This window comes from Enoplosus armatus, chromosome 5 (assembly GCF_043641665.1).
Source record: "Enoplosus armatus isolate fEnoArm2 chromosome 5, fEnoArm2.hap1, whole genome shotgun sequence".
In the NCBI taxonomy this organism is placed as follows: Eukaryota; Metazoa; Chordata; class Actinopteri; order Centrarchiformes; family Enoplosidae; genus Enoplosus; species Enoplosus armatus.
In genome coordinates, this window is record NC_092184.1 from 18,378,492 (window position 1) to 18,405,737 (window position 27,246).

The window sequence follows — 27,246 nt, forward strand, 5'->3', positions numbered from 1 at the left end:
CATACTAGTGAACCTTTAGGATGCACTTGTCAATAAAGTTATCTTTAAAATTGCAAATAATGGGTATTAACTCACACATGGCACAGAGAAAAGATCACGGGTTTTAATATCATTTTGAGGAAAAAACAAACAAAAAAAACAAGCAAAAACCAGAACCCAAGTAAAACATTTTATTCCGTTCATACAAAACAAAACAAAAAAAAAAAAAAGGTACGAAGTACCTCACAAAACATCTGCAACTAGAATCTGAGAAATTAAAAAGATGTACAGTGAAATAAAACAAAAAAAGCAGGGGGGGAAAAAACCATTTGAGAACATGCCAACAGTGCCAATCAGCCCCAAAGTCCCTTCACAGTAGCTCAACACATCCTTCCCCTCACTCGCACATTAACAGCAATAGTTGGGATGCACCAGCTACAAAAAAAAGGTACACAAATCAGAATGTCTGATCCGTCACCTTCCCCGATCCTTACACCCCCCCCCCCCCCCCCCCCCAGTTTTCCCAAACTAAACCCTCCCTCCGTGGTGAACTCAAGGGCTGGAATGGTTTCCATCTGCTGAACACTTAGTATGGCCGTTCTCTTCTGTCGTCTCTGCGTTCACCTCTGCAGGGAAAAGACGAAAAGATGTCCATTACCAGCTGTATTTTAAAAAAGACCAACACCCACTTTTGTCATTGAATTGAGGAGGGTGAAATATGGTGTCAGTTATTATCATTCATGAATTACATTTGCTTCAATAAAAAAGGAGACTGTCCTTCCTTTAACGACCTTAACGCAGCACTCCGCCTTCAGTGAGCTGTAATATATCAAAATATGCAAACACCCAAGACCTTCAAGGGGCGCAAAAACACCAAGTGGAGGGTGTAGCATGAATATCTAGACTTCACAACTTGGACTCTTAAGCAGGGACTTAAAATGGCTCTTTGCTTTACTGATAGAACAACTTGATATGAAGTGTTCACACTAGAAAAGTGACACATTTAAGTTACTCCAATTAGTGTGCACAATTAAAAAAAAAAATGTAGATGGTGGTGAAACACAGCACAGTAAACAAAAATTAAACGTTAATGTTCAGGAAAAAAAGGTTTTGCTTTCTCTTTAAGTTCAAGTACAAACTGTGGTGTTTTAATGTCCAACAGCTCAAGCATTACACAATTTCTCATGAGTATAAAACAGTATGTGGGTTTCTTGTGTAAAACAGTATACTATCAAGATTGGTCCTTTAGTACATACTGTATAAATTGGGACACAGCATGTCTTATTTACAGATTCAGAATTTGTGCATTAATCTAAGGCAGGCTACGCCCTCTTCTGGTCATGCAATCAAACTACATCAGCAGAGGCCTGCAGATGACGCAGGTATCATCTCGGAGAAGCTGAGCTTACATGGAAAATGTCTACAGTGCAAAAAAAAAAAAAAGCCTTTAACCAACCTTCCTCCCATTTTGTAGCCCCCTCCGAATCCTCCGCCACCTCCTCCGTAGCCTCCACGGTCTCCCCCACGGAAACCTCCACGACCTCTGAAGCCACCACCTCTGTCACCGCCGAAACCGCCTCTGCCTCCACGATCTGCAGACAGTCACAACAATGATGTCAGCAAAACAAGGAGGGCAAATCGTCTACAGTCTACAAAAAGCCTACAACACGTTTCTTCAAACAAGTAGCTTTTCTGGTTTAAAACTTAACTTACACTGTATCTTTGTGAGTGTTATTTTCAATCCTGCATGTAATATGAGCAGATCGTAGTGAAGCTCTGGAACAACATTCTCCAGTATTGAAATCAAGTTAAAAGTGCTCACCTCCAAATCCTCCGTCTCCTGGTTTGGGTGTGCCACACTTGTTACACTCTTGCCGCCGTGCAAAATTCATGTTGCCACAAGAGCTGAGGACAGAGAAATCAGACATTTTATACATACAAAACAAAACAAAAATTCATAACATAAAATCTTGAAATGCTATCATACAAACCTGTTGGGACATGGCCAGTCTCCTCCCTTAATGTCAAAGTTGGGTCCTCCACCTCCACGACCTCTGAAACCTAACAACACAACAATTTGTCAAAACTAGATATTTGACATATTTGCTACTTGAGCCCCGGGCCAGCTCAATCAATACCCACCTCCTCCTCGTCCCCCTCTTCCACCACCTCCGCCTCCTCCTCCTCCTCCTCCTCTCTGTGTGAACTCAGCTCTGCGAGTTGCAAATGATACTTTGATGGGTTTGCCTTGGAACTCCTTGCCTGAAATGAAAAGACAAAGTTGGAGGGACACTGTCTGATGCGAGTATGATTGGAGAATATGAAAGACACGCCGGCGCTATTACCATCAAACCAATCAATAGCGGCTTTGGCAGAGGGCGGGTCATCAAATGACACTGTAGCTTCTCCCTTTGGCCGACCGGTGGCCTTGTCAGAGTAGATGTTGATCATTAGCTGGCCTGTCTTCTTGTTCACCTAAAAAGCACAAAATGTACACCGGATTTTCAGCGCTTATGTTAGGATTCCTTAATTTCTACACCTGTTTGGGTGAGCGACCAGGTATTCACAAAAGAACAAGCTAACACTCAACTAAATCTTAAAGGAGAAAGTTACAACAAACCAAACTGAAGAATATCAAGGACACAATTTTCATGATGTCCATTTTGTGATATTGACATCGCACTAATACGACAGACATTAGCTGTTTAATCAAGTCATTAAGGTGCAAGTTGCCATGTAATTTAGTCAACCAAAAGAAACTTAGCGAATGAGCCAAGAAACTAATTCTGTACCTTGATGATACCAATTTGCTTGAAGAAGTCGCCAACTTCCTGAACTGTGGCATCTTCTCCGAGTCCCTGGACAAAAATGGTGTTGTTGTCAGAGTTGTCCTGCTCACCAGCTGAGGAAGAGAACAGAGAGAAGGTGTCAGCGATGATCTCAGAAATGCAGATCATTCAGGGAGATTTACAGATTCACACATACACTATAAGTGAATTGTAGGATATCATAATTAATGCCATCTTTATGGGAAACCATGGCAACTCATTGAGATAGCTATCTATCCATCCATCCATCCATCCATCTCTCTACAAATAAGTCATCAAAAATCGATCTGAAATTTTGGGAATATCCACATTCAGCTTATTACAAGCCATATCTGAATAACTTAATGGTTTTGTCAAATTTTACACATTTAAATACATTAATGCTACAAGGAAATCAAAGTTATGAAGGGTACATCAAACTCATTACAACTGGCATGTGTGCCATCAAGCAATTTTCGTTATTTAAATCATGTGAGGCTCAAAGACAGACTCACCTGGTTCATCCCTTGAGCTGTAGTCTCGAGCACCTGTAAAACAGAGGAGAGGATGGAAGAGAAGACTTGAGCAAGGAATCATTAACTGTCCGCTGTTTCACACAAATTATTATTAACTTCATCCCTATCAATGCATAATGATACAAAAAAAATTAAACAAAATGTCCATGTTTACAGCTCTCTGATGGGTGTTTTCATACCGTTGCACCGCATACCAACACCTTGCAACAAGAACAGAAGTGTTCTGCTTTTTCTTTTGAGCTTACACCAGAAATGAAAACCACCAAAATGTCTCCAGTTTTAGAAAGTTTTCCTTCTTCGTCCTGGGAACACCTCTGTCATTTACAATCAGCCCTCGTCTTCATGCAACAATACCATTATTTTACAACTCAGGCTCCATGTTCTTTACCATATCTGAAGTGATTTATGAGAAATCCTGCTAAGAATAATAGGTGGAGTCCCTTGGGATCTGGACATGAAAATGGTGGCATTCACTTTGTTTTTTTTTTTTAAATCCCCCTCTCTTTTCTTTTTGCTAACTCAAGTTCTTTCCTCCCCCACCGACACAGTTCTGATGCTCGTCACTTACCACCGTAATTTTTGTAGCCACCACGGTCACCACCTCTGCAGAGGAAAAATTGGAGATATGATGGCTTTTCCTTTGTCCCAACTGAGAGCTCAAAGCTCCCCTACATCCCCATCAGTATGCACTCCTGCCAGGGTGTGCGACTATGGTGGAAATGTCTCACACGAGGAATTTGTTAGTCTTTGACATTATTAGAGATCAATGAACAGACGACTAGGCAAGCTCTGACTGAACAATCAGGTAGACGGGTGAAGACAATTATTACATGTCACTGGGTCACCATTTACAAAGAATTTGGTAATCTCTCTTTTTACATGACCAGATTGGATACCAAGAGCTGGAAAACCAGCTGAATGTTTTTTTAACATGTGCAGCCAAATTGGAGTGAAGGGGTGTAGCAACTGATAAGCAATCTTCCACTGAGTGCGTTAATGAGATCCTTTAACTGAGGTCCAAGTTTTAGTTCAATCACTCTGAACACCTGTAGTATAAAATGTAGATCCATGTTAACACAACACACATGTTCGCCATTGTCAATTACACAACACTTGAATGAAACCTGTTGAATGTGAAGCAGCTGAAGATGTGGCTCCAGGTCTAAGGGCATCAGTAGAGTTTCCATTGTTCAAAAACTACTATGTGGTCCTCTGAGCACAAGAAACACACCAAGATTGGGTTTCTGGCAACTGAAAAAGTATGGCTGCTGGAGATTTAACTTTGATTTTAAACAAAAAATCCTCACTCTGTTTGGATCAAGGTCAAATGACAAGATGTCTGGCTTAAGGATATGTATATATAAATACACACGCACACACAGTATAATGTAGAACAAACGGTAAACAAGACATTGTTGTGCCAGTTGGCTTCACAATGTTACCTTGTGGACCAACATGTGGACCTTCTAAGATTGTACCAAAGTCAGTCTCTAAAAATAAATTCCAAATGCATATTCTTTTCCTCTCCTCAGAAACATCTCTTCAAAGACTGAGAAGTACTACTTTTCCCGAAGTCCTAAAAAAAGGGGAAAGGGCCCATTTACAATGGTGAAAAAGATGGTTTATCGTAGTATGCATCTCAGTGTGGAGCACAGGTCTTTCATGCTTAAGAAAGCACTATCAGAACCATCTGTTTAGGAAGAGCTTGTTTTTCCTCAATATGTTAATATTGCAGTACACAGCCTCGGAAAATGACACAAGGTGTCCCTTGCTGATAGAAGAATTGTCGACCGTTCTGTTGCAGAATGGACTTAACGTGTCCCAATGTCTGGGATTATATGGGTTGCACAACCGGGTCTCTGGGTGCCTTTAAAGCTCCTGTTTGTGCAGGCATGTTCAGTCTCCATTCCTTTACTTAAGACCCCAGTGATAACGAGTGGATCCTCAGTGGATCAAACAACTCTTCTCTAACCACCACTTGTGAGTGTGAGTACCCGTCACTTGATCTTAACAGCAATGTGGATTTAACACCAGCATGTCCCTTGTGTAAAAACTTCAGGTGAATCTGGTTTTGGAAAAAATACAAATCTGACAAGGTTCAGGTACCTGGAGCACAATGCAGAACATTACTTATGTGATCTGTGACAACTTTGGAGGAATCAGGTTTTGGAAAAAAATTACCAGAGTTTGGGGATCTGTAGCACAAAGCAGATGAGTGGTGAAAATCATCTATGTGGATGGTTTGTAGTTGATGAGTGATGATGTGTTGAGTGACAACAAGTCGTGGATGTCTCATATTTCACAGTGTATAGAGGTACCTTGGGGGCAGTGGCACTATGCAACTTACCCCATACCAGGTGGTCCACCTCTTCCTCCACGGTCGTATCCACTACGGTCGTATCCACTACTGCGGTCATAACCGCCACGGTCATAGCTACCACGGCCTCGGCCTCTGTAGTCGCCTCCTTCTGAACGGTCTCCTTGGTCACGTCCAAACCTCCCACCCTGACCACCACTTTCACCTGGTGCAAAGAAGATTTACTGAGTACCCACATGATGGCACATTTGGGTCACCTTTATAGGTGCTTACAGAATGCAGATGAAGTATTTATAGTAACATTATTTGTACCTTCACTCCATCTTCCATAGCCGCCGCCACCTCCTTGCCCTTGGCTACTATACGAGCTCTGCTGTCCATAGTTGTCTGCACCTTGCCCCTGGCCACTATAGGAGCCTTGCTGCCCATAAGAAGACGTCTTGTCGCTATACCTTTAAGTGGTAAATTATTAGTTAGATGTCAAATATTTGAATCCATCAATGAGTTGCTTTCAAGCAGGTAAAAATCAAGAAATGGAAATAAATACTTTACAGCTTAATGTTACTAAGCCATTAAGGGGTGCAGAAGGTAAGAGAGAATCAAGCTGCACAGACAAAACAGTCTTACCCAGATGATTCCTGTCCATAACCTTCATAGCTCGGTTGCTGAGACTGGCCAAAACCATCTGTCAAAATTCAAGACATGAGTCAATAAGAAATTCAGAAAGAAACTAATTTATTTCAAACCAATCTGTTTAATGAATTGTCTTAAGTATAGAGGCATCCTTGCAATGTACAGTGGTTTGTCTAATATCTGCTGTTCTGCAAATGTCTTCTATTAAAATAGACATTTACTATACCTTGTGTAGCGCCTTGCTGTCCATAGCCACTGTAACTTTGTCCCCCATAAGAGCCACTGCCATTTCCTTGACCATAACCCGGCTACCCAGAAAATAAACAGTTAGACAGCTTATAATCAATAAAGTAAAAGCTGATTTATAATTACAATGCTTACAGCTAACAGACTCATAGTAATTTGGGGAAGGGACTCACCTGTCCACCACCCTGCTGACCGCCATACGATCCATAGCTACAGACACATGAGAAAAGCAGTAAGATTCCGGTTTTAGGTGAATTCAAAAACTTGTTCATTTATTTTAAACAAGCTTTGAATAAGAATGTCTACAATAGTTTTTCGGTGTGAGGCTTGTTTATTTGTGCATTACCTTTGTGAACCACCGTAGCCCGAATCTGAAAGAGACGTAAATCAGGGGTTTAACGTAAGTACAAAAGGTTGCTCGGATAAACTGCAGTGTATTTGCTGAACAGTGTGTTAAAGATCATGACTAAGCAGCTAATGGTGCACTACTAGCCTGAAAGCAAGAGGTGGTTACTTGAGTAGGACTGCTAAGTTAGCTATACGCAAATAGGCCCTTCACCACGCCAGTAAAAATGGCGGTCAATTTGGTCTTGGCTTGGGCTAAATCTTGAAAAGGGACAAGCTACCACATATTTATAAATACTGTCCATCCTCGACACAGTTTACTTCATAACAAACAGTTTATATGTGAATTATGCCAATTTGTTTATTAAAAAAAAACTACATTTGTCCAAGTGGAGCAAGTGCTTCTCGTTCAGCAGGGAATGAATAGCATCGGTATAAACAAAGACGCATTCATGTTCGCTAGCAGACAGACAACATGGGCTAAGTTGGCGAGCCGCGACAAGGCCCTGCTCAGTCTGCAATATTTACGTGTACTGACGTTACGCCATTATTGAGGACATACAGTTATGTATATAGGTGCGATCACAAAGTTATCTTAGAAAAGAAGGTTACTCAAATGGCCAATAAAGCTAACTTGGCTACGCTAAGGAAATATGAGCTAACCGCTATGTTCCATGAAATAGACGGAGCCCGTCTTCTGGCCTCGCGGTTGTCCGCTAAATTAGCTTCAATGCTGTTTGACCCACTTTTCATTACCCATACAAAATCAACACAAGCAAACAATAAAAACACACATTGTCTTACCAGTGGCCATTTTGTGACGTTATATATATAGTTTTAAAAAAACAATGAAGTCTGTTTCTTCTGATTAGCTGATAAAAACCCTGGTTGACATCTACGCAGCGCCACAGAATTGAGCCGAACACACTGCGGAACTTCCCTTATGCAGCTTCTTCTTCTACCTGTTTGAACGGGCTGCTAGCATTCAAAGCTAATTTATTATATCGCCACCTACCGTTTCAGAGTGTTAATGAGGAAAGAGTGAAAATCTGGGGAAAAAAAGAAAGAAATCAGATTAAAAACGATAAGAGGATCTGCCTCAATGAGAGCTTTACATGTATATATCATAGAGATAAGATAGGATAATTTAAGATAAGTCTTTATTGATTGAATAAAAGGAGAAAATAAACAATTAGAAGTGTATATATATATATATATACTTCTAATTGTTTATTTTCTCCTTTTATTCAATATATATATATATATATATATATATATATATATATATATATATATATATATATATATACCATATATATATATATATAACAGATTTGAGGGGATTCAGTGTTTTGTTCAGATAACTCATGGAACAGGCTGCTGGTAAGGTTACTGTAAGCCATGATAGGAGACGCAGCTGCTGATTCAATTAAAACATAAACACACTGCAGCCCTTTGTGATTTCAATCTATCATTACTTCCTCATGTATATTAGAATGATGGAGCTACAATCTCATGTCTGACGACAAACAGATGGTTGAGATAATAATTTGCTAGGGTTCATAGATTGTATTAGAGTAATACTGACAGTCTTGCACTCACAACTGCTGTTTACAGTACTACTACATCTGGATCTAGGTTTGTGTGTTGTTTTACTTCCAATGTTTTACCAAGTTCTATCAAAATATTTGACAAAAGCCACAGAATGTAAATAAACCTCTTACACTTTAAACTTATTTACTTGCAAAAAAAAGTCTTCAACCCAACAAATTATTCCAATTTTATTCATTAAAAAATGCATGCCTTAACAAAATCAAATAATTACAACATAAAGTAGAATGACAAAAAGTGACTTGTATAGTGACTTTCTATCAAAATGTTAGCACTGAAGAAAACTGAACTATTAAAAAGACAGTGAAGCGTCAAGGTTTTAATGCCAACTTCATACATAAGGCAGTGTTAAAAAGGCACAGGATGCACTTGAAATGGTTTCAACCGGCCTCCTCAAACTCCCCATATACACACAGAAGTACTGGGACAAGAACTGACTGGGAGACACACAAAATGTTTTGATATGTCTGGTCACCTTCTCCATGTAGTGGTGCATATGTGATTGGACAAAATAGAATAAAACACAGATAAGATGCATATAAAATAAACAACCGTCATTTCAGAGGCCAGATCCAGTTTCAAGGCCAACATTTAAAATGTTTTAACATTTTACAAACATTACAGGGTACCTACAGATTCATTTTCATCATGTTTAACGACAGGCTTTTATGGGAAATGAAATGCACATAATCTCATGTTTTTTCTATAAATTATCTTTCCTTTGCATCACCGTTTGTGCCTCTCCAAAGGTTACCATTACTGATTAAAATGAACAGCAACTTATGCATAATAGGCAGAATGTCAAAATACAAAAGGTGAACAAAATTGTACCCATGATGCCAGTTTGTACACCAAACATTTTCCTCACAGAATTTATGTTTCCTAAAACAGTTAAATGTGTTTTAAGTTCTTTCAAAAGTACCACTAGATCAGCTTTCAGAGAAACTACAGCCAGAACCCTTTCATATCTAAAGCTTCTCCAAGTGTAAGTACTGCAACAGGGACACACAACACTCAATATTATCTGCTGAGGTGTTAGGTCTACAATCTGTTAATCAATTAGATGAAAGTTACAAATATCTCAAGAAGGCAAACTGAATGAGCTTTATATATGTTAAATTTAAATCCTCACGTTCACAGCGGAATTATATTATGTGCATCCAGATGCTGGGCGCAGTGAACCCAGCCCACGAAACAGGTGGACTTTCCACTCAAAAGTTATCAGTTTATAAAGCTGAAGTCAAACTGACTAAATCATTAAAAAAATAAACCTAATCTGAAATAAAGATGAGTCTTTTCTGCGTTTGCAAAGTAAGCTTTCATGATTGATTGCGGAATTTCAAGCCAGTAGGTTCTCACATGTACTCCTCGAGCACCCAGAGTTGCAGTCAAACACCCAATTGAACAAACCCATTAATTTATATCAGGGACTCTTAACAGAAACCAGACAGGCTAACTGTTGTTTGGTCTGAGAACACAGCTCAAATGAGGACCCCACCAGACAAAGGCTGGAAAGGCAGGAAATACAGATTGAAATTGCTGAATGGATTTATTGACGAAACCTGCTGAGGTAGGGTTTGCCTCATGATCCTCTGCTACCTGTAGCTCTCATGAACCAGGGTGACGAACAAGAGTTTAATGTTTCTATATTCAGTCCTGATAAAACAAGACATACAGTTAAAATACAAAATTTAAAACCACCACTTCAAGTAGTGAGACTGAGGCTGAGTCTGAGGTTCTTTAACTCCAGACATCTTGTGAGTAGCGTCCCTTGGTCATCAGTTTCTTGATGTAATCTGTGGCCTGGGTGCGCGTCATGCCTCCCAGCTCTTCTGCCATCTCGTGGAAGGCCGTCTGCACATCCTTAGCCATGTTCCTTGCATCCCTGAATCAAGAAAGAGATGACTTTAGATGTCTGGACGTCTTTGTTTTAGTGTTTTTTCATCTTGTGTGTTTCTTGTTTGTCCATCTACTATTGACTTTAATCAACAAACTGATCATCAGCCAGATGTAATTCACCTTGAACAAGGTGGAAGTTCTTTTTATTTCTAAATGATGGCAGTGCAAACCAATTCTCACCATCCCACTAGGAGGTGCCAAAGCACCAAAACCATAAGGTTATTTCAGCATTTTATTTCCTCCAGTGTAAATTCCTAATTCCTTTATATCAAATGGTCAAATTTTACATTATTTCAAGTAGTGGCACAAATTATCAGCAACATTAATTCAAGCATATTGTACCAATAAGCGACAACTGAAATATTCTTTCACAATATAAATAGATGTGAAGGTTCAATCTTTTTGAATACATGACATTATATTCATTCTTTTGCTGGTCAAATGTGTTAATTACCCGCAGACGTATATATGAGCATTGTCTGTGTGAATCAGCTTCCAGATGTGCTCTTTATTTGTCTTCAGGAGATGCTGCACGTACACCTTTAGTTTTGAAAATGGAAAGAGAAAACATTGTTCATTGTCTTAAACTGTGTGTTTAAGGCACACGAGGTGAAAAGGGTTTAACCACACACAGACAGACAAATAATACACAGTATACTGTACATGTGTTATTTAATTCACTATTTGCTTAGTATTTTTGCGTAATCTGAGTTTGTTATTTTACCAAAACGGGGTTCAATTATTTAATTAACATGAGGATCTTTTTTTGTTGTTGCCATATATGATTAACAGTAACAAAACACATGTGTTGATGACCAGCCATCAACGGCAGCAAGTGAGATTTACCACCACTACAAAATATAAACTAAACAATGACACTGAAACCTAAAATCTGCATCTGACTTTGCTGTAATAAGAAGACACTCCGGTTTCTGTTAGAACGAATCACTAACCAGGTGATGCCGAAGTAAATTTAAAAATTAGGGCAGTGAGGTAAGACAGCCGTACCTTTTGCTCCTGGTCTCTGGAGAAGGCAACATTAAGCTGTGTCAGAATTACATTCTTTTCCGCTTCCCCCAGCTCCTCCTGGTAGATATAATCCTGGTTCTTATGTCTGCAGCCGAAAAACAACACCGTCTCTCCAACCTCCTTTCCTATATAAAAAGGAAACAAAACAAAACATTGGTTATTTTGTACATGATGATTTATATGTAACTTTGTAAGCATTCAATTTCTTTTAGTCTTTATTGTTCTTATTTATTATATCTTGATTTTCTACTTATGTTTCTATTGCACTATCCTGTATGCTGCTGGAACAATGCAAATTTCACCGCTAAGGGATCAATAAAGGATTATCTTAACAACAACAACAACACACACGGCGTCTATAAATACCTTGCTGTTTGAGCCAGCCCCTCTCTTGGATGAAGCCCATGAAGGGAGCGATTCCTGTCCCAGGACCGATCATGATCACTGGGTTGGTGGCTTTGAAGGGGAGGCGGAACTGAGACTTGCGGATGTACATGGGAACGGTGGACTTGTGGCCGTTGTCAGAGACCAGTTTGTTCTTCAGCCAGTTGGTGGCAACTCCCTTGTTGATGCGTCCGGTCTTGGTGTTGTACTCCACCACTACGGCACAGATGTGGATGCTGTTGGGGTGAACCTACAGAACAGAGGAGAGTTACCAACAGCCATTTTCTGCTAATACCCATCTCAAAAGTGAAGTGAAAAGGATATAAGTCTACCTGTCTTGGGTGATTTAAACAGGGAATTACCTTGGAGGAGGAGGCGATGGAATAATAGCGAGCCTGGAGACGAGGCAGCAGCTCACACAGGTGGTCAATGGGAGGCCTCAAAGACGGCATATCCTCCAGCATGGCGAGGATGTTTCTGCTGGCATCTAACACCCAGTTCTGGTAGAGTGCCTGTAGAAAGGCAGCAACAAGAAGAAAACAACATGAAGTATAAGAGGTGGACATGCATCGGCATGCATTGTAGGGCCGGTTAAATCATTTGCGAGATGTAACTGCAGCTGTGTTTTCTATGACATGAACTAGATAATGGCCGAATTTCAAGTTGGGGTTAAGCGTCATTCTAACACCTCCACCAGTCAATCTTTAGCACCTGTCACTGACCTTGCCCTCAGGCGAAGAAGAGGCCATCTTGCGCATATTCTCCTGGTCTTTGGGGTCGGAGGCGTACTGTGCCAGCTCGTAGAGGACGTTGGTTCGGGGAGGATGTGTGATGTCCAGGTAGTGAGTGAGGGCCGTGCGGTAGGTGGTGGGGCAAGGGAAAGGATGCTTCTTGTTGGACTCCTCTGAAAAAGAAAAAAGAACAGACATTTTATTTGGTTTCTAGAATTATCCGAACATCTATGTCATGGCTAACTGATAATCAAAAAGTTCAAGGGCAAAATATAAGTATAATACCAACACTACAGGCCAACCTACTGCTCTAATTAGCCTAAAAGCGGCTTTCTCACCATTGCCAACCTTGATAAGAACTCCTCTTCCTGTCACCTTGACTGTCAGATAATTTATTTTGTTTTAACAATGTTTAACACATAACCATGGTAATTTCATGTTTCATGTCCATACAGGACGTTAAAAAGTGATAACCTCAGCAAATTGTGTGCTAAATCCACCATTATTAAGCATTTTCTGGCTTAATTATCACAATGTACATCTGATGACCTTAATAACGACAGAAAACTAATTTAACTCATTATAAAAGTTTACAGCTTGTATTACAGCAATAGCATGTGACTGCGGTAATATAAAAAAAAAATCATGTGCATATTTCAACCAAGCTGATACTGCAAATCTAGATATCAAGGGAGGTTTTTCGTGAGAGGGTTTGAGGGACGAGCCAGTAAAGTCAAGGTGCTGCGTGCTTTCACTGCCATACCGTCAAGGTTGTTGAGAGAGATAACCACATCAAGGTCCACTCCAAGGATTTGTCCCAGCTTGTTCACCAACGAAGAGTCATTTGTGGGGAAAACTGCAACGTGGTCACCTGACTCATATCTGAAATCACATAATGTGACAAATTGAGACTTTGACCTGTAATACATACGAACCAGAGTCTAGTCTGATTTCATCGAGTCATGTGGCATTAGGGATATGATTCAGCAATTAACTAGATATGTCCGACCAGTCTCACCTGATCTTGGAGCCCGTTATGTCAAGTTCCAGGTGCATAAGATGTCTATCACCAGCTTTGTTGAGTCTGCGGTTGACAGTGACCGGGGCCAGGAAAGGGTTTTTCGAATCAAAGGGCCTATAAATAAAAGAGCAACACTTAAATGTGAAAATTACAAAAAGGCTGAGCATAGTCGCAAAAGAGACTGAATAAAAAATTACAAAGATCTATTACTCAATAAATAAATGACTTATTAAGGTTTGATTATAAAGGAGATGTGTTTCCCATGTCCACTAGGGGGCAGAAAGCTTAATTTTTAGAAAGTGACCTTTGGTAAACTTGCAGTTGGTTATAAATGTAGGTGAAATGTGAGCAATGACTGGGCAGACAGCACTTTAATGATTAAAGGGTTCTGGCAGTGAACAGCATCTCTGCTACAGTACTTACGGTTTTTGGACCTCAAAACTCTTGAGGCGGCCAATCTCTCCTGTGTACACTTTGTTCATGTTGAGATCAGTGTGCTCCTTCAGCTCGTACTGACGGATGCTGTGAGGGGAAAATAACTTTAGTTAGCCTCTTCAGACACTTCATATAGACATAGTGAAATCAATTTAATCAATTTAATCCTAGTTAGATCAAATAATACCTTAAAATGACTTTGACCTTTGTTCATTTCACATTCAGACCATAAATCAGACATGTTATATCACAAGTCTTGGTTAAGATAAGGATGTTTGAAACAAAGAAAAACAAAAAGACTTTGGGTGGAGTATCATTTTAAACCTGGCCCATGTGACGTGCCGACATGTATGATAAGTCTGAAAACATGGCCGCCTTATCTTACTGAAACATAAACATTTAAGACTGATGGGGATAAAAAAAATATGGTTATTGAAAAAGCAATAATGAACCTTGATTCATCTCCTAGGGCTTCCACTCCAAAGTGCTCGCAGACGGCCGGCCAGAACTGCTCTCTCCATGAAACAAAGTCTTCTTCCAGACTGAAAGACAAAACCAGATCAGTCAGCTGATTCAAGATGTTTGAATTCACCCTCGTTCAATAAATTAGAGACTTCTTATTTACAATGGCAACTATGTGCATTTTACAAATATAAAAAGATATCTGTTATGTTCAAAGACAAAACAAAAACACAAAATGATGGACTGTCTTTTGAACATAAGACTAAATCCACTAGTGGTCCCAACACCCCATACACCCCATAATATGTGTTTGATGCAGCAAATTTACTGATGGTTGTTATGATTTTGGGGTAAAAAAAATCATGTACTTATATGTACATGTTGTACGCCATGTTATTTGTGCTGCACTGAACACCTCTATCCTTGGAGAAATGTTAAGTCAAAGGTTAAAGGTCACTTACTTGCCATCATCGTCTCCTAAACCAAGATCAAAGATGCGCTTGGCCCCAAGTTCTTCCAGCCTTTTATCAACGTATTTTCCCATTGCATTGTAGTGTTCATATGTCTTGTTGCCCAAAGCAAATACCTGGAGACAGAAGAGAAACCATCACCTTAGCTTATTCCTGAACCAAACAAGTTGTTTTCAGTTATTAAACTTTGTTGCTAACAATTAACCTAAAAATTGTCTTTTTGTCTGTTGTTAAGCAAGAAACCAAAGCAGATACTACTTTTCAGTTTAAGGGTGAACACATTATCAAGCTGTTATTGTTGTTTATTCTACTAAAACACAAAAAACAAATATGCCAAACTGAATAATGTCTTACAAGAGACCCTGAAATGTCTCTCGATGACTGTAATGTATGCAGTCGCTCTAATACGGACCAGAGAGACAACAGATACAATACGAGAGGAAGGACGTGACCGTGCCCAAGAATTTAACTAGATTTCCCACTGTCAAATCCTTCACTCAAATGAGGCCAGAGGCGCTGCATCCCAACAATGACACAATGACACACACGCACAGACAGAGCAGACATGGCAACGCACACAAAGCCCTTTCTTTCATGATGTACACAAAGCATGACGCAGCTCACGCTAACGAAGCCTGTGCGCTGTATGACAGCAAGACGGACATGCAAACTGACATAGCGTGAAGCAGCAACAGTGAACAAAATTTGAATTTATATGCATGCGAGTAATCCCAGCAGTCCAAGCTAGCTATGCAACATTACCTAAAATATATCACAGGGAAATAATTTACATTCTTTAAAAACTGAATGACCTTTCAGGGGTGTACGTAGAGAGCAAAACAGAAGCTATGCAATAAATGTGCTCACTGACAAAAATAAGTTGAGTCATATATACAATATATTAAATATATCAGATCAGTTGAGCTCACATGATTTTAACTTTAACATGAAACCAGAGCTGCAACGACCATTAACCGATTAGTCGATCGATAGAACATTAATATTATATACTATTTTGATAAACTATTACCAGATTGTCCTTTTTAAGTAAAAATGCCAAATGTTTGATAGCTCCAGGTTCTCAGTTGTGAGAATTAATTGCTTTTATTGGCCTTAAATTAAAAGTAAATGTAATATTTTGGGCTTTGAGGCTGTTGGTCGGACAAAACATTCGATGACGTCACATTGGGCTCTAGGATATTGTGATGGGCATTCTTCACCGTTTTTTGATGCATGAACCAAACGATTAATGGATAATGAAAAGTATTTCAAAGACTTTATGTATACAAAACTTGAGCACAAAGACTCACAGTGTAGTTCAGTCCGGAGAGGTCTTCATCATCATTTTCCTGCAGCCAGTCATAGAAGTCCTGGGCATTATCTGTTGGGTCTCCTTCGCCATAGGTGGCCATGCAAAATATGGCGAGGGAGTTTTTAATATCAGACAGACGGGACAGTTCCCCCTGGAAAATGGGACATCAGAATCAGAGACAGTGAGCACTGAAGACCTAATCAATTTAAGGAGGTTTGTCATTATCTCTGCCTACACTGGTTGGTACAGTTGCAACACGTACGTTCATAAAAGGTCATAATATTGTGCACTTTGTATTGACATAGCAAACACATGTTGATATGAGCATGTGCTGTCCCTTAGTCTTTATGGACTTGCCTACATGTTGTATGTGGCACAGATATCATATTACCCTGGCAGTTATTATACACTTAGAATTTAGAATCTGCCATGGGAAATGTATTATATCACCATCAAAATGACTAACGTCTCACATCTGGACAAGCAGAAGGATCAGATGATCATCACTGAGGTGTTTTCCATGACACTCTCCCAAATTATTCACTGGAAGCTATACTAAGTAATGTCTTATGAGACAGGCCTCTGTTAATTTTAATCCTGTGGTTTGTATGTTGTTCCACGGATGCAAATTACCATGTCATACTCCTCTGGATCAGCAGCCATTCCTTTCATGCCATAGCGCTGAGCGTCTTTGGACAATCTGTTGGCAAATTCCTCTCCTGTGCCCGTCTGGGAGCCGTAAAACACAATGATGTTCTTGCCCTGGTTACAAATTGACAGAAAAAAAACATTTACATGGTGCATGTAAAAGCCACAGCTATAGCCACAGCTGGCCCGTCTCTCATGTGTACAGCCTGGTTTATGAAACACAGACTATGTGCAAGTAAAACAGATGCAGCAGATCTTTTGTAATTAACTTAAAATATATTCAGAATGTATTTTCTGCATTGCTAACTAGAGTGCTTCTGCATGCGACAGGGAGATGATATAAGCACAACCCAAACTGCATAATGTAAATGTAAATGTAAATGTAGTACTTCACTTCAAACCAAACACACATTAAGACAAAAAACCAACCCAACATACAGCTCATCTTTACACAAACAGCTCCATTTGTACATTGTATTTGTGAGAATCATGAAATACTTGATCCTTGCCCACGATAATTCACAACAAAGAAAAACAGAGACAAAATTAAATAGCACTGGAGGCCAAAGTTCTTTTCTGCCACCATCGTGGTATCTGAACTATTTGCTGCAAAACCACATGATTCAAAACCAAAAGCCTTTTCTCAAGGCTGGCTTGAAAACAGAGGACCATCAAAGTCAAAACAGTGTTTCTAAATCTAGAACAGCATATAGTCACATTAGCAGGGAGGCCATTAAAGTCAACATATGTTTCTTCCGCAGAGAAAAAGAGGAGGAAAACTACATTTTAGCATTTACTGAATGTTTTTTCCTGACAGCCCATAAATCAACTACAAATCCACTTTCCAACTGAAGCGCTTCGACTTGCACATCAAACAGGTATTTAGTGGGGAAAACAACAACACCACACAGTCTAACATTGTGTATCTGCAAGTCCAAATGGCTCTCAGTCTTCTTTGAGTAACGTTTTGGAACAACAGCTACAATAACTGCTCTTGGAGAATGTGTCTATGTGGTCAGTTGATACAGAAGGTGGGAGGGGACGTGAAAAAATACAAAAAAAAGCATTGTTAAAAGTTTCATCACTCACCATTTTCTTCATTTTCTCAATGAAACTTGTCTCTCTTGTGGTGGGTGCTCTGGGAAAAAAAACAAAACAGATTTGACTTGTTATTAAGTCATTTGAGCCTAAATAGACACAACCTGTCCTTTACTATGATACTGTGATTTAAAAATTCCTTGTTCATCAAACATCACGTGTAGAAAATATTGTGTACATCAATTAAAATGGAAAAAATTTATATATTTTCTTCCCCAGAAAATAGTTCATTTGAAGCTTGTTTGCCATCCTACTCTTTGACAGTGCAGTCAGATGACTTTCACGCTGGAGAGGTGGAAGTGCTCTCCATCATTTAAAGGCTGAATTAAATCTTTGGTATAAATTTGAGCTGAATTCATGACTTAATGAAGAGTGTGACTTCAAGATCTAACCCAATCATAAGTGGAAATATAGGCCTAAGAAAATGAGTTATTGAAGTTTTTGTTTTACACATGAAAGCATCAGTTTTGATTATTTAATGAGAGTCATTCATTCATTTGCCATATTGTAATAAATAACAATATCTGAATAGTTATAGATTTGCTCAGTCCCACAACAAAGCATGACGTGAACAGATTTTTAAACAATCAGTTTCTAAATAAAATGTGTTGCAAGCAACTCTTGGGAAATGTGGGGAACTTGTTTATTCAACAACAGGGAGTAGCAGAGCAGTGACTCAGCAACCACACAAGCATTAGTCATACTAACCGTATGTTCAAGCACATACTAAGCACCAGCATGTATTAGGCGATGGGCTGCACCTCATGGTAATTCAGATTCATCCAGGAAGTAAATAATGGACGGTAACAGATCAAAACAACACGTGTTAGCGAAATCTATTATAGAGCCAAATAAAAGACAACGCCATTTCATTCAGCATCAAAGGCCTGAGTGGACATCTGCAATTCTGTCTGCACTGAAAAAGAAATAAAAAGGGGCTACACATAACGACAAGCAGAAACAGTATGCCAGATGAATATATTTACAGATGTTCCACATACAAAAGCACAAGGCTGTAGGATAGCCATCAAAGCTATCAGACATAGAGACGATATATTAATTTGACCTGGGCTATATGAAGAGCATCTGATTTCATTTAGTCTCTAACACACATTTAGTCAAACCATTTAGAACCTACAGAACAGCGGTGTAGAGTGCAGGCGTGTGGGATTGATGCCCAACATGCTATAAAAATGGGCCCCCGTGGTTAATGCCGACTGCACTCTGAAGCGAAGTGTAAATTCCTAATGGAAATTTGAAACAAGCCTTTGCCCCCAAGCTGAAGCATTCCTGACAGCTTTAGCAGGATCTGTCTGAACTGTTATCAGCTGAGAACGTCTGCCTCGCCCGCCCCACTGTCACTCAACAGGGAGGAGTTTCTGTGCATCATTAGAAAACAGCCAGGAGTTCAAAACCTATGCCTTTTGATTAATTTCCTCATCATTGCAACTGTAAAATACAAACTAATATTTTAGGATATTTCTTGAGGACAGACATTGGTGAGTTGAGCGTGATTTCATTACTAACTGCCCAGTCAGAAATTTTAATCCCTTCCTTGGTCATTTCCCCATTTGATAAATACTTGGGTTAGTCTCAGTAGAGTACAAAGTCTTAACAGAGAGAATATACACCCAAAAAAATGGACAAAAACTGAAAAGGGAACAAATCCTAGTTAACAACACATCACTAGGAACTACTTGTTGGAGAAATTGACCAAAATTAAAGTAAACTAAGTCAAATCATGTGTTTTTGATGCTGGTTTCACTAAAAATGGTTTTAATTAATCTGCTAAAACTGCTAATTTGACTCAAATAACATGCAAATGGACTCATAATCTTCAACATCTTTCCCTTTCTCGTGCATGCTAGCGGTGAGCCGTTGTTTGAACAATTTATAGTTCAGAGCTCATCATCTGTATATACACTGTCAAAATTAACTTTTCCATTCATTAATCCATCCAGGAACTAAACCTTTTCAAACAAGCCCTCTGAGTCAGTTCAGTCTGTTGTGTTTTTCATTTTGCAACTTGACTTATACTTATGAATGGAAATCAAACTCATGCTGTTTGTTAACCGATTAAAATGAAGGCTGGAAATGTGCAAGACAATGATGGCTAACATGGTAACTGACTGAACAGCATCTGAGGAGCTTGAGGTATAAAGGGGGGAAAAACAGAAGACCCAATAATTAAATTGTGTTTGTAGTCAAACAGATTTTACGACCATCTGTTACATAACCTAATGGGAACAGGGCATGGTTTTGTTTTTGAAACCCCTCTCTTGCCACTCCGTGCTACAAACAAGCAAATGACACTGTGTGTAGAGCTTACTTAGGAAAATTGCCATCAGCTCAACACTTACAAGGTGTCAAACGAAAACTTACACTCACACGTGTGATCTGTGCTATCAAACTAAACAGCAGGATCAAACAATAGCCGGTGGCAAATGTTGAAGACAATTTCAAGCAGGAATCATTAAAAAAAATCTTGTATTGTGCCTTACAAGGAGCAGTAAATCAAACACTTCACTGACCTCTCAGCAGCATCTCTCCTGTCCTCTGGCAGGGAGAAGACACAGCCCATGGCATGCAGCCCTGTAGCTCACCACTGCCACTAGCACTACTGGCTAGGCCACGCCGGGAACCGCCACGCTCAAAATCAAAAGCAGGATGTCAACACTCCACAACCACAGGATGGGGGAAAAAAAGAAAAAAAAAAGAAAACCAGTCCAGAAAGGCAGCCGGACACTCGCAGGTTTGGAAGAGCTGCCTGCCTTCACCAACACGATCTGAACTCTGCCTCTTCCTGTGCTGCTCTCTGAAACCAGCAGCGTCTGTTCTCCACACACACACATACAAACACACACACATGCACACACACACACACACACACACACAGCCTACAAGCCCTGTCAGTGTCTGGCAACCGCTGAGGACACAATGGTGGGAAACTGACTTTCCCATAAAATGTAGTCGAGCTGCAGACCAACACTTTTGACTCACACAAACACACACTGAAACACTCTGGGGCTGAAAATGCCTTCCTCCTCATCCCCGCCCCTTTTCCTCTCTCCGGTCTGAAAGGTGTTGGGAACGAAAAAGTCTACAAGATCCATTCTGAGAATTTGGCTGGTTATCAGAGCAACTCCTCAGTGGGGAGAGCTGTGAATGGTAGTTTTTTTTTTTTCCCCCTGAAGAAGTATCCCCCGCCCCCATCTCACTGGAGGAGAGAGGGGAATGTCATTGCTATGGCAACCTCATTTATCATAAAAGGATTCCATTTGTGACATGGCCCTACTCCAATGGCAGAGCAGCTCAGCCCACACACACACACACACACACAGCAAAGAAAAACAGGGGAGTGGGGAAAGAAGAATGAAAAAAAAAAAAAAGTAACTCAGGGCAAAGAAAGGGTTGCTTGTCTTTTACCTCAACTTTCCACCTTTGGAGAGGACTCACAAAAGGAGCTTGGCTCGCCTTCCTCGTTTGCTCTCCAGGGAACTTTCAAAATGGGTTTAGGGCCAAAAACAAAAGCACAGGAAAGACATGGAAGACTACGCCCCCCTCCATAACAGTTAGGTAATCACTGCTCCCTTTAAGGGGAGGGGAGACCAGCTTGTGCGCTTGTGTTGCTCTATGTTCCCTTTCCTGTATTCCCGCCCTCCACAGATACACACTCTTCGCAAAGCAAAATATGCTCTACAGGGGTCTTTCCCCCTTCTAGCCAACCTCCTGTTTTCACACAAATGGTCAGGATCTCCCCCACTCAGCCTCCAACACTGTCTCCATTCACACAACCACGCAAGACCTCAGCCACACAGCTGCTGCTGCTGCTGCTGCTGCTGCTGCTGGCCCGAGGCTTTACTTTGGTGACCAAAGAAATTGTGTTGTGGTCGGGGAGGGACTAAAAATGTGGCCAATGGAAGGAGAGCCCATTTAAATCAAGCCGAGCCTCCATCACTCCACTGATAAGTGATGAAGGAAGGGAAGAGAGGCACTGACAGAGGCAGGCAGAGAGAGAGGGAGATCAGATAAGTTTCTGAGAGAGAGGAGAGAAAAGAGCGAGAAAACAAAGGTCGCTGCTAGTGGAACATTTACAAGCTTTAGGCCGTGCACTCTCACACACTTGCCTCAAAGCCCATATAGTGACAACTTGATGTCTATTTGTTTCTTTCTATATGCTTATATGTAATAAGAAACAGGCAGATCACTGAAGATACACACATATACTCACCATTCTGCTCTATGCCGAACTATCAGCAATTTCCAATGACAAAACATGAACACGTAGTTCACGTACTACACTGAGATACTACCCTCCAGTGATCAACAAAAATATTCCTTCCAGCTGAAGAACACCTTGTCTTTTGCATTTCCGGATCAGCCTATAATATTTCATAGTTTTTACATAAACTAAAGTATGTGTGAGAACAACTAGTTATTCGATCTTAAAGAAGGAAAAGAATATGACTACAGATTTCATTTTAAAATGAACAATCTTTGTCCTTTGTTGACTTAAAAACACCAATTTCCAAAGTAAGGGAACAAGAGCGCGCGCGCGCACGCGCACACACACACACACACACACACACACACACACACACACACACACACACACTGAGTGTCAACACATATGTGAAGTGTTTACAATATGGACAGCATGAAAATAATTTAATGAAATTGAGGATGTCATTTTATATTATTATTTAGCCGTTCTAACAGAATGCCACATTTTTGATGTCCCAAGTCGAAGTCATAATGCTCAGACTTAATACTAGTGCATGCAACTGTAGCAAAAATAAGTGTAAAACAGCCAACTTTTGATGAAACAAGATGAGGCGATATTTACTTTTCTTTATTTTACCTTTTTTCCTCACAACATCTCGTCCATTTGACAAGTTACTGTTAATGGCAGCCAAAATCTGCTAAAAGTAAATAGGTAGCTTTTGCTTTCAATATATTTTGTTCAAATAATATTCCAACATTTATATTCCATATATTTATTTTGTTCCCCATATTTTTTTATATCTGTATATTGTTTTTGTTTTTTAAAAAATACTTTACTGACAGTGCTTGTCTGCTGTGTGTTTCTGCACCTTTCTGTCTTTGCTGCTGTGACTTGTAAATTTCCCCGCTGTGGGATAAATAAAGTCCAAGTCTAAAGTCTAAAGAATCAGAGCCAGGTTTTGATCAAACTCAAAATCAATAAACAGAACAGGAATCAGAATAATAATCTAAACGCGACATTCGATAGATTTTTTTAATCGACTAAAAGTAAAATATGACCTCTAAAAAATACACACTGCTCTTCTCCTTTCATTTGGCAGCTTAAAAGGTTTCAACTTGTTTCTTTACTTTGCAGCAGCCTTGACTTTTTTCTCCTGGACGTGTAGTCAGATCTGATTTGGAAACAGCTAATACTCCACTCTTTTTTAAAATTTTTATTCTCAGGTATACCACGATGGATACTCACGGAGTGTCGAGCTTCTTGAATTCGGGGATGGGCTCAGGCTTCTTGCGGGACATGAACCAATAAATGACAAGGCCGACAATCAGGGAGAAGAGGAAGATGTCCAGGTTGCTGAAAAGAGGCTCCTCTTCGTCCACCATGGGCTCGGTGTGGGAGGCGGTCTCAGCATCCATGTCTGTCATGTTGATACTCTACATGGGGACAGAACGAACACGGCTATTAGACCAGTCTAGCATGCAAACAATAAAAGAAAACACTATATAGTGCTATATGATCACTTGATTGTTTGACAGAAAATTCATCAAATTTGATAATTGAGCCATTTTTTTCCACTTATGAATCAAAAAGACCAAATACATAGGAACTTCTAGCTCATATGATTGTATAATTAATCCCTTTGGGTATTTTGGATTGTTGATTAGACTAAATAAGCTTGAAGACATAAGTTTTGACTCTGGGGATGGACATTTGTTAGTTTTTACTATTCTACAGATTAATCAAAAAACTACCCATCAGATTTATTTATAAGATAACATATATATATGTATGTATATATGCTACAGTTTGCAGTATATGTGCCCTTAATTCCTTAATTGTCGTTCTTATACCAACTTTTGTCTGTTTTGAAAAACTTGTGATTAATGTGTTTAACATAATTTACAGGGACAGCGAGTTGTAGTTGTTTCAGTTCTACAGCATCAGGTATAAAATCCCAGCTGCACAAAACTGGGGACTCTGGCATAAAACTGGTTAAACTGCTGCTCAGAACAATATGATAGCTAACATATGTGAGCAGCATTCTATATGCCATACCATACAATGATTGCATTTGTGCAGGAATTATTGGACATTTGGCTCTACATACTGTAACCCACTGTTTTCAATACATGAGGAATTTGTCATGATTCGATGAAACAACTCTTTTCATACAGAGCACGATAGGACTTCATGTTCTAAACTCTCAAGTTTCAGTTTGGTTCAAGGAGTGAAAACAATGAAATAAGGTTCTCTCTGATCCACTCAACTGGCTAGTCCACAACTAAAGAACAGCTTGATTGACACAGCTATGTACACACTCACGCAACAAAGCACTGGCTTGCTCACTACTAGGCTGCTGACTCACTGACATATGAAGGAAACCACTTCAACTGGTATGTACAGAGGTACCTGTGTGCCAGCCCCTATCAGTACAGAAGTCACGGTCACAGAATAGATGATTTTCAGTCACTAGACAGCAAGCATTTCAAACCAAGTCAGACACTAAATTCCAATTAAGTTTTGAGCTTTTAACATGACAGCAGCGTTGTTAATATATTTAACTGTGAAAAATTGTACTTGCTAGTGTTATAATAGAATCCTATTGTGCCCTTTGCCACATCTATAAAGCCTGACCAATACTGTATTTTAACGGCCGATACTGAGAGATATCTAAGAGTTTAAAAAGTCTGATAACAATACGTCGGCTGATATTCATATTTTTTTAAGCATGAACTCGCGTAACATAAAACATTTTGATAAGGACCGCTTCAACATATTTATTAAAGAATTATTACCAAGATATGTACTGAGAGGAACATTTCAAAAGTTGTTAAATAAACTTGTGGTGCTCTCTGGTTGACAAACTATGTAATAGCAACAGTGTTTCTAAAAGGACCTCACACAAACCTCTGTCATTTCTTTCTCTGTTTTTTATTAGCCGACATGTACACAGATAAGATATATCTGCAAAATCAGCCAATATATCTGCCGGGCCAGTTTAAGGGGAGATACATTTAATGGAGATTTAGGGGCGCTATTAGGTGCTACAACGCATTTTATATGGACAGTATAAAGGCAGACACGAAACAAGGAGGGAGAGAGAGGGTTATGACACGCACCAAGGGTCCCCAGCTGCTATCAAACAAGTAACAGTTATGTAGTCTCTGCATTAACCATTTGTGATGCAGTTGAATTTTATTGCATTATACTTGGAGGTATATTTTGTCCACACTATATATATCAATGACGGTAGAATAAACAATATTATAATTTTAGTTTCAGCTAGATGTACCGAATACCCTGCCAACTGATGTCAAATCTGATCATCCACAAGCTAAAAAGGTAATGGCCACAAACACTTTTACAGTATCAGTGTCTCCTGTCTGTTGGGATATAGTATCCATGCCGATCACTTGGCTTAATGACCTCCCAGCAGGGTCAATTAGCAGCCCAGGCTGAAAACACAAGCACCTCCTGTCTCAAGTTCATACTGTGTCATACATGTATAGCGCTGGCTGTACTAACAATAACAGACAAACCTAAGTAGACAGCAGCACACATTGAATTAGTAACTCTATCTTTCCTTGTTGTAAGCCCTTGCAAAGACATGACATTAAACATAAGTGAAAAAAATATCCATTAAATAAGTGACTATTCTTGATGAGGTGAAGGGCTTACCTGATTAAGCAAGTTTACCTCAAATTTTAATTAATGCTTAATGTTTTACCAGTGTGGCCAAGGAAATTAAGTTGTTCAATTAAGTCAGCTGTTTTTTAAATAAATAAAGCCACACACTTGACAGACACAGTGTATACTGTGGGTTCAAATGAATGCCATCTCCTAGCTCACATATGATGCATGCAAAATCACGGGAGACTTTGGTTAATTGCCAATAAAGCCAAATGAAAGAAGCTTTAATAGCTGTTGCCACCGGGTGTTTAAATGAACAATGATCAAGATATGGTCGAGGTTACTGCAGTTCATCCTGACAATTCACCCTTCTCTGCTTAAAGCAAATACTTGTGCAACAGTCGAGTTAGTGCAACCGGTTTCCGAAGTTCCACGTGTAACGTAGACACCAGTTTCATATGTTTTAAGGGAGTTAAGTCATAGCTGATGAGATGTTTCCTATTTAGAGAATAACGCTGGCGGTCAGATAAAACGAGCAAAATGACCAAGATGGGAATGGACGTCAGGCCCTGACTATTCCCTGCACCGTGACAACACTGGCTGCAAACATGATACTGTCAGAAATGCAGCTTAATTCTGAGATAAAACAGTGCGGTCTAAAACCTGGTATGTCCAGATCTTATCAACGTACAAACTGCACATGCCAAGAAACGACCTGCTCCAAAGATATATAAGTTAGCCTCAGTTTGCGTAACACTGGAGTCAGCACTTCTCTTAAGCTAATGTTTGACTGAAACAGCTTAAATGTCCTCTGTATTTAAGTTTCCAGCCTCGGTGCGAATCTATTATCGCTGACATGTAACTGCCACATACTACAGGTCGATGTAAAACTATTTAAGAGGTGAGTTTGGTCTTGTACTTACCTTCGCCTCCCCTCTTTGTGTCAGACTCACACTGTGCTCAACACGGAAGGAAACTTTACGCCATGAAGGATCAAACCAACTCGGTACTGGCAGCGGGGGGGGGGACGCTTGAACTTGCAACGCCAAAGAAATCTAATATTGGCATGTTTTCACTTTTTGAGAAGCTGCAGCTGTGTGTTTTCTTTAAAAGAGACACTTCTGCTTAAATTGACAGTTTAATTTCAATGACTATTATTATTTTTTTATTTCAGCGTACGCGTGTCTCAATTTGGACCGGTCTACAAAGGCGTTACATAACATCACAGTGCATAAGTAACCCGCTACAATAAATAACTGTACTGTGGAGGTGCAGCAGGCTAAGGGTCATGGTTATGTAATGCAACCAGCAGAACACTGTATCCCTGACCAAAGGAAAGGCAGACTCATCGAACATGTCCTCTTCAACTTAAAGGGTGTTTATGTTCACAATACCAAGGACACATGTTAGATTGCCCAACGACCTGCG

The 27,246-nt window shown here is 39.8% G+C and overlaps 2 protein-coding genes across 4 annotated transcripts; both read right to left on the reverse strand.

Annotated features, from left to right (window-relative positions):
• Nucleotides 1-156: 156 nt before the first annotated feature.
• taf15 (TAF15 RNA polymerase II, TATA box binding protein (TBP)-associated factor) lies at nucleotides 157-7,797 on the reverse strand. 2 transcript variants are annotated; one of them, XM_070905635.1, is made up of 16 exons: nucleotides 7,668-7,797; nucleotides 6,865-6,889; nucleotides 6,692-6,728; nucleotides 6,499-6,580; nucleotides 6,267-6,324; nucleotides 5,952-6,091; nucleotides 5,670-5,844; nucleotides 3,891-3,925; nucleotides 3,302-3,334; nucleotides 2,772-2,881; nucleotides 2,325-2,454; nucleotides 2,122-2,241; nucleotides 1,971-2,040; nucleotides 1,802-1,884; nucleotides 1,436-1,571; nucleotides 157-605 (listed from the first exon to the last, which is right to left on the reverse strand). In XM_070905635.1, the coding sequence occupies exons 1-16, from the start codon at nucleotides 7,675-7,677 to the stop codon at nucleotides 566-568; spliced, it is 1,284 nt and encodes a 427-aa protein (XP_070761736.1). In that variant the 5' UTR covers nucleotides 7,678-7,797; the 3' UTR covers nucleotides 157-565. The 2 variants fall into 2 exon arrangements, with proteins under 2 accessions (XP_070761736.1, XP_070761737.1); XM_070905636.1 differs by lacking the exons at nucleotides 3,891-3,925; nucleotides 6,692-6,728; nucleotides 6,865-6,889; nucleotides 7,668-7,797 and having other exon boundaries at nucleotides 6,499-6,576.
• A 1,971-nt stretch (nucleotides 7,798-9,768) lies between these two features.
• On the reverse strand, nucleotides 9,769-26,755 carry porb (P450 (cytochrome) oxidoreductase b). 2 transcript variants are annotated; one of them, XM_070905303.1, is made up of 16 exons: nucleotides 26,742-26,755; nucleotides 23,434-23,621; nucleotides 17,955-18,003; nucleotides 16,851-16,979; nucleotides 16,216-16,368; nucleotides 14,897-15,021; nucleotides 14,426-14,515; nucleotides 13,962-14,060; nucleotides 13,536-13,652; nucleotides 13,281-13,399; nucleotides 12,509-12,690; nucleotides 12,149-12,298; nucleotides 11,769-12,036; nucleotides 11,382-11,527; nucleotides 10,828-10,913; nucleotides 9,769-10,359 (listed from the first exon to the last, which is right to left on the reverse strand). In XM_070905303.1, exons 2-16 carry the CDS (start codon nucleotides 23,610-23,612, stop codon nucleotides 10,215-10,217), a joined length of 2,037 nt encoding a protein of 678 aa, XP_070761404.1. In that variant the 5' UTR covers nucleotides 23,613-23,621; nucleotides 26,742-26,755; the 3' UTR covers nucleotides 9,769-10,214. The 2 variants fall into 2 exon arrangements, with proteins under 2 accessions (XP_070761404.1, XP_070761405.1); XM_070905304.1 differs by lacking the exons at nucleotides 23,434-23,621; nucleotides 26,742-26,755 and adding an exon at nucleotides 20,495-20,589.
• Between the last annotated feature and the right edge of the window lie 491 nt (nucleotides 26,756-27,246).